Here is a 7,546-nt window from a genome sequence, read left to right as displayed (position 1 = left end):
GTGCCAGGCCGTTCTCTTGGTTCTGGCTGTGTCACTGTGAGGTCAGCGTTAACATTTCGTCACACTTCTCCGCGTGGGCCGAAGGAAACGCCCAAGTGGAACAACGCGTGGCTTGCCGTTTCTCCGTTATGCCGCAGTGAATTCCAACGGTTAGAATCGAACGGATCCCACGCACCAGGACGAGTCGCGCTACGGACCGTTTAATGCAGACTGACCACCGACGGGAGAGAACGCGGGGATCGAAGACGATCCGTTACAGAGTTTCCCATTCTCTACCACAAAAAAATCACCATAACCAAAGCTTCTTTCAAGTCGGAGTCCGCTTTAATGACGAAAGATTAACGTCCCATCGGACACGCGACGGCAGAGCCACGATTCACCGGCAACGTTACGTTACAGTTGCCTTTACTATCGGGAAAGTGAAAGAAGCTAACGCGAAGATGAACGAACAGACGGCGGTTGACGGACGACGGCGGCACGGCTGAATCTGAAAGCAAGGGACTGTGACGAGAGGCGGTTCGGGCCTCGGGCCCGATGGATATGGTCCACCATTTTCTCTTCATTTAAGTGTGCATTCTTGGAATCTGGTTAAGGCTGTTTGCGTGACCAAGCTTTCCAGCTCCCCGACCGCTGCGATAAGCTGACAGAGCCGGGATAAGCTGGTTTATGGCTAAAGACTAATCATCGCTTCCTAACGGCGAAAAGCAGAGCCAGGATTTTTCCGTTTGGCTACTTATTCCCCCTCAGAGATGCTAAAGTAAATGTTAGAAGTAAGAGAGAAACAAGGAAGGAAAAAACAGTGATCTTGGTTTGTCAAGGTAGTAACACCGGAAACGTTTGCCGCCTAGATTTGATGCAGATCCTTTAAAGCCCAGATACCATTCTGTGTGTGGAAAGGGAAGGCTATTTAGGAAATCGGAGTAGGGGGATGTGCAGACACCAGCTCTGCCACGGTTGTTGTTTCATCTTCTAAACTGCTCTGAAATACAACTGAACTTGTATCGTCAAATGCCCACAGGTGATCTCCCTGGCAAATACCATCATCGGTACCTTCGGAGCCTAGGCCACGGGTGGAAGGGCTTTTCAGAGTTACGCCAATCTCAAGGGGAGCGGGAAGAGAGGGGCACGGTGCGAGAGTCTAACAGGGGCCCATCAGTAGCTTATTTGAGATCCTGCTGGGTCAGGAAGTGGAACTACAAATGTCTTGCAGTTTCCAATCCATGGTACAGACCTACTTTTAATTCCTGGTGAGTTTTGCCAGGACCTAAGAAATTCGATTTTCCACCGGGCTTACGTTTCGTTACAGAATAAGGACCACCCCACTCGCGTGAAGGTCGCAACGTTCCGCGAAACCAAATAAATGTAACAGCTAGACCTGCCTCATCTCCCTTCTCTCCGAACCGTTCCCCATTTCCTGTTACACGCCGATTTGCGGTTCGCTCTCAGCGTCGTGGCTGACAACGGACCGTTCAGAAATACCCCGGGGGGGGGGGGGGGTGGGGGGGGAGGGGCCGGAGGGGGAGGAAGAGGGCAGAGAGGGAGCCGCGTTATTTTTTCATCTCCAAGATGGTGCCGCCAGGCCCCCGGTTCTTGGCACTGCAGATGTTGCAGAACTGGAGCGGTGAGACCTGGAAAGACATGGGGAAAGTTCCGGCTGTTTAAAGACACGATCCTAAGATAATAATACTACTACTACTAATAGTAATTATAAAAGATAACTGTAATAATCGCGTTTTCCTTAAGTGCTGGGCATTATACTAAGCCCCGGGGTAGATACAGGCTAATCAGGGTCACTCATTCATTCAACAGCATTTACTGAGCGCTTACTATGTGCGGAGCACTGCACCAGGCGCTTGGAATGGACAAATCGGTAACGGTGCTCGCTGAGTAGGAGGGAGGCGAGGCGTTTTGCTCATCCCGATTTTGCGGATGAGGAAACCGAGGCAAGAGAAGTGGCTTGCCCCAGGTCACACTGGCAAGTGACAGAGAGGGGATTAGAACCCGGGTCCCCTGACTCCTAGGCCCATGATGTTTCTGGGACACATCAGAAACAGACACATCTGAATCTCAAAAATCTTCTGGCCAAGAGGGACTACCATTTTCCTCGTCGTCAGGCGTTCGAGCCCGGCCCCCTCACGTATCGCTCTGACAAGGGCAGTTGTTCGCCACGCTGCGTTTCGGAGAGCTGAAGAAGTGGTTCCCCGGCACCGACGGAAAAGATCACCTACCGAGCCGAAAGAGACCGTCGGCTCCAAAGGAGCTCACATTCCATTACACTGAGTCGTAGCAGAAAGAAGCCATGGCGAAGGGGAAAGGGTTCGATTTTCCCCCTACCACAGGTGAATTCCGCAGCGCGGCCTGATGGACGGAGAACGGGCCCGGGATTCGGAAGGGACCCGGGTTCAAGTGCTAGCTCTGCCGCTTGTCCGCCGCGTGACCTTGTGCGGGTCACTCGGCTTCTCCGTGTTTCCGTTCCCTCATCTGGAAGACGGGATTGAAGACTGTGGACCCCCACTGGGGCAGGGCTTGTCTAAACGGATCACCTCACATCTACCCCGGTCCTCAGTACGGTGCCCGGCACATGGGAAGTGCTTAACAATTACCGTCAAAAAAAAAAGTGCTGTCGTTCGATCGTTAAAAGGACCCGGAGGTGTCAAAGGGCATTGCCGGGAGGAGGGGGCCGGAGTGAGGTGTGGGGCCTGGGGCGGGCTCTGACAGGACACCCATCCAGCATTATTATTATTATTATTATTATTATTACTGCGGACCCCTCCCTCTACACCATCAATTGATGGTATTTACTTATTGAGTGCTCACTGTGCGCGGGGCACCGTACTAAATGCTTGGACTGGTTGCACGCTGTGCTCCTGCAGTGACCCCTCCGTGTGCTTCCTTGAGGGTCCGGGATGAAGGAGGGGAGAAGACCAAACAAGGAGATGATGATAATAACGATGATGTTGGTATCTGTTAAGCGCTTACTGTGTGCAGAGCGCTGTTCTAAGCGCTGGGGGGAGATACAGGGTGATAATAACGTTGGTATTCGTCAAGCGCTCACTCTGCGCAGAGCACCGTTCTAAGCGCTGGGGGAGACACAGGGTCATCAGGTCGGCCCACGTGAGGCTCACAGTTAATCCCCATTTCACAGAGGAGATCACTGAGGCGCAGAGAAGTGAAGCGACTCGCCCACAGTCACACAGCTGACCGGGGGCAGAGCCGGGAGTCGAACCCATGACCTCCGACTCCCAAGCCCGGGCTCTTCTCTACTGAGCCCCGCTGCTTCTCTAATCAGGTTGTCCCACGTGAGGCTCACAGTCTTAATCCCCATTTCACAGATGAGGTCACTGAGGCGCAGAGAAGCGAAGCCACTCGCCCACAGTCCCCCAGCTGACAAGGGGCCGAGCCGGGAGTCGAACCCATGACCTCTGACTCCCAAGCCCGGGCTCTTTCCACTGAGCCGCGCTGCTTCTCTAAGAGACGGCTGGGAAGGAAGAAGGGAGAGGAGGAAAGGGGAGGAGCAAATGGCCAACCCCGCTAGCCTTCTGTCTTCCCGCCGTACAATCCTCGAGACTCCAAGCCCACTGCGGGAAGGGAATGTGTCTGCTACATCGCTGTATTGTACTCTTCCAAGCGCTCAGTACAGTGCTCTGCACACGGTAAGCCCTTAGCCAATACGACTGACTATATCGGCGGAGAGAAGCAGTGTGGCTTCACAGAAAGAACCCAGGCCTGGAGGCCAGAAGACCTGGGTTCTAATCTCAGCAGTCTCTTAGAGCCCGGGCGAGAAGCAGCGTGGCTCCGTGGAAAGAGCCCGGGCTTGGGAGTCAGAGGCCAAGGGTTCTAATCCCGGCTTCGCCGTTTGTCAGCTGTGTGACCTCGGGCAAGTCACTTGACCTCTCTGGGCCTCAGTGACCTCATCTGTAAAATGGGGATGAAGACTGTGAGCCCTGCGTGGGACCGCCTGATTCCCTTAGAACAGTGCTCTGCACATAGTAAGCGCTAAACAAATACCAACGTAATTACTATTAGCGGTCACTTGCCTCTCCGTGACCTCGAGCGAGTCACTTTCCTTTTTTGGGCTTCAGTTTCCGCACCTGTAAATTAGGGATTCACTACCTGTTCTCCCTCCTACTTCAACCCCGAGGGCCAAGTGGGCCAGGGACTGTGTCTGACGATTATCGTATCTCTACCCAAGTGCTCCGTCCAGAGCCCGGCGCGCACTGTAAGCACGCGATAAATGCCGTCGATGGATTGAAAAATGAAAAGAAAGAGAAAAACGACTAGGTCGAGGGGAACTCTGCCCACGGAGGGGGAGAGGGGCACGGAGCGGGGCGAAGTCTGACAGACCCGGAGAGCAAAGGAAGGAGAAGGAGGGGTGCCGTGGAGCTGAGGGAGAGAGAGAGAGAGAGAGGATCCCGAAGAGTGGACGGGAGATCCGGAGGCGGAAACTCCGCTGGGAACCTCCGCGAGTCCAGCACTCTGAGACTCCGCCTCGTAGGGGCGGGACCATCCCGCCCGGATGCTTACCACGCTGGGCACCGGCAGACATTCTTTGTGGAACATATGTCGGCAGTGGAAAACGATCACGCTGAAGGGCTTCGCTGCATCTGTTGAGGGGAACGGACGAGAGGAGAGAAATGAACGTAGTGCGATACCTGAGGGACACCGAGTCACCCTGACCTGACCCAGCAGCCTGGCCCCGAGCCATTCATTCATTCGTATTTATTGAGTGCTTACTGTGTGCGGAGCGCTGCACTAAGCTTGTGGGAGAGTATAACGATAAACAGACACGTTCCCTGCCCACAGTGAGCTTACAATCTAGACGGGGAGACAGACGTTAATACGAATGAATTACAGAACGTCCATGGAAAGCCAATGGGACCCCTTGACTTAGAGAACACCCCCTCTGACAGGGTAGTGACTTATCAAAAAGTGAGAAGGGAGACCCTGCCTTGACATGTCTCCTACGCTGGGTGATTTTTGGCTGGCTGCACAATCCTTCGTGGCCTGCCAACCCAATCCACGGAACGGCGGGGCGGCGAATCTCGACGCTTCAGCCCACAGCGCTCTTTGCTGATTAAGAGGAGCCCACAGAGCACCACTAAACCCTCTGCCTTCTTTTTTTCCCTGGGTCCTGATCTGGAATTACTTGGGGGAGAAAACGGCATCAGCTTACGGAGACGCCCAGCATCCAAGCTGACGACAAAGTCGTCACAGCTTCAACCGAAAAGCCGCTTAGACCCCCGCTTTCTTCATCAAGACTCGGTCAGTTGCAGGAATTGAGAAAGGAACCGGTTCTAACCTGAGCTAAACTGGTAATATAGAAAATCTCTCAATCAACCCGTGGTGTTATTGAGCACTTACTGCGCGCAGACCACTGTACTAAGCATCGAAAAAAACAAGAGAAGTGGGAGACATGATCCCTACTCACAATGAGTCTAACGGTTATAGTGGAGAGCTACCGAATCGTTCAAAAACCGGTCACCTCTTGCAACGACTATTTTTACCCTGTCTGAATTACTACCGTTCTTTAAATCAAGTAGTGGAGAATTTATAACTAGTTAATTCACAATCCTTTTCCTGCTCTCTGAAGCTCTGTGGCCAACTGGGCTCATCTAATGATAGCATTCTTATGGGTCAGTGGGTACAGGGCTATTTGTGCGTAAATGGGGGGGGGGGGGGGAGAAAAAAAAAATCAACCACAAATTTCCCTTTGGCCTGTGCCAGTGTCAAAAATCTGCTCTCAGCGCTTAGGGTCTTTATGCTTGCAAATGTCACTTTGACGGATTTATTGTCTTTCTCCATTAGAGTGTAAGCTTGTCGCAGTTGGGGAACGGAGCTTCCACTGCACTGTCCCCAACGGTTAGGACAGTGCACTGAACCCAGCTAGCCCGTCAAACGGCAGGGGCCGTCTCTATCTGTTGCCGACTTGTTCATTCCAAGCGCTTAGTACAGTGCTCTGCACACAGTAAGCGCTCGATAAATACTATTGAATGAATGAACCCAGCTGGTGCTCAGTATATATCACTACCACCACTGCTGATTTTCCATCTTTTCCCCTTGGGAATAAAAAGGATATTCCACCTCACTCATCTCTGGTGCTTACGCCGATCTCCAAACCACATCACTTGATCAATAGTAGTTTAAGCATTTGCTGTGGGAGCAAAGCAGTCTATTAAGCTCTTGCGAGAGTACAATAGTTAGGGGACATTTTTCCTGCCCTCGAGGAGGTGGCGACAAATCTCGCGGGAGGAGGCGGACACCGAAATAAATGTCAGGTAGGGCGACGGCAACCAAGGACGAAAAGAATGCCTGAAAGTGCCAGAAGAACTGTTCCCTCACTTCTGCCGGCACATAACGTGTACGAGCCCAAGCGCTTGCTCTAAGTGCTTTCCTCTTCTACCAAACAAAGATGGATCTTAAAGGAAACCGCTCAAACATCCTACCTGGAGGAAGAATGGGGGAAAGGCATGATTCACAGACGTTCTCCTCTGCGAGGAAACAGAGATATTTCAATGTACAAACAGCGGCTATCCGTTAGAAAACGTCGGGCACAGCCGGGAGCCGTTGGATGAGCCCGAGACCCTCTAGAGGCGTTCATTTTTCACTTCGAGTGTGGAGGTGAACTTGGGGTAGAGTTCGGGGTGGGGGTCTTTGAAGGAACTGGGAAAGAGGAATTGGAGGGCAAGAGGGGAGGGAAGGGAGGTAAAAAAAAAAAGGAGGGAATGGAGGAAGAAAAGGGAAGGATGGCCTAGTGGACCTGGGAGTCAAAGGGACCTGGGTTCTAATCCCGTTTCTGCCACTTGTCTGCTGGGTGACCCTGGGTAAGTCACTTCACTTCTCCGTGCCTCGGTTACCTCGTTTGTAAGATGGGGGTTAAGACTGGGAGCCTCCTGTGGGACGGGGACTCTGTCCAACTCAATTATCTTGTACCTATCCCAGTGCCTAGTACAGTGCCTGGCACAGAGTAAGCACTTAACAGATACCACAGTTATTATTATTATTATTAAAAGGTCGGAGGAGGACTGCTATTGCCTCTCTCCCGCCTTGCCTCTGGTTGTCATCGGGCACGGAGGCTGGATGGAGCGGCTGTCCACACCTCCAACTACCTTCCTGCCCACCCTCTCCCCGTGCCCGAGTCCCCTCGCCACAGAAACCACGATGCTGCCTGACTCCCCGCTCACGCCCAGACCCCATCTACCCCAAGGAGACCCCAGCCCCAGACTGCGTCCCCGAAAACCTCAGCCCGCCAGCCCCCACCGTGCCCACGAGGACCGGCAGTTATCGGTGCCTCGGGGTGCCACGCCGAGGCACGTTACGCGACTTCATCCGTACTCACCCCCGACGAGGACGCCTTTCATTTGAGTGCGATGCATCTTCTTCAGCAGGGACAGAGAGTCGGCCACGAGTATCTTCTTGCAGCCTTCTCGAAGCAGAATCTAATGCAGACATTTAAAAAGGGCAGGGAGACGTTTGGCAAATTCGCCTTCAGGAAACACGCTGGCGACGAGTTAGAAAAGGCATGTGCGGGTGGGGAGGGCTGTGCCTC

At 53.1% G+C, this 7,546-nt stretch overlaps 1 protein-coding gene across 2 annotated transcripts in view; it reads right to left on the bottom strand.

Moving 5' to 3' along the window:
* Positions 1-302: 302 nt before the first annotated feature.
* VPS41 (VPS41 subunit of HOPS complex) overlaps positions 303-7,546 on the bottom strand; it is a 150,596-nt gene continuing 143,352 nt past the window's right edge. The window contains exons 25-28 of one of the 2 annotated variants that reach the window (XM_029070448.1): positions 7,337-7,436; positions 6,444-6,488; positions 4,525-4,604; positions 303-1,628 (exon numbers count right to left, since the gene is read on the bottom strand). In XM_029070448.1, the coding sequence (XP_028926281.1) occupies positions 1,548-1,628; positions 4,525-4,604; positions 6,444-6,488; positions 7,337-7,436 (306 nt within the window). In that variant the 3' untranslated portion in view covers positions 303-1,547. The remainder of the gene's footprint in view (positions 1,629-4,524; positions 4,605-6,443; positions 6,489-7,336; positions 7,437-7,546) is intronic. The other variant, XM_039912825.1, reaches the window with a different exon arrangement.

Source organism: Ornithorhynchus anatinus, chromosome 8 (genome assembly GCF_004115215.2).
Source record: "Ornithorhynchus anatinus isolate Pmale09 chromosome 8, mOrnAna1.pri.v4, whole genome shotgun sequence".
In the NCBI taxonomy this organism is placed as follows: domain Eukaryota; kingdom Metazoa; phylum Chordata; class Mammalia; order Monotremata; family Ornithorhynchidae; genus Ornithorhynchus; species Ornithorhynchus anatinus.
The sequence above is the reverse complement of the archived record's forward strand: the minus strand, read 5'-3'. Positions and strand labels throughout refer to the sequence as shown.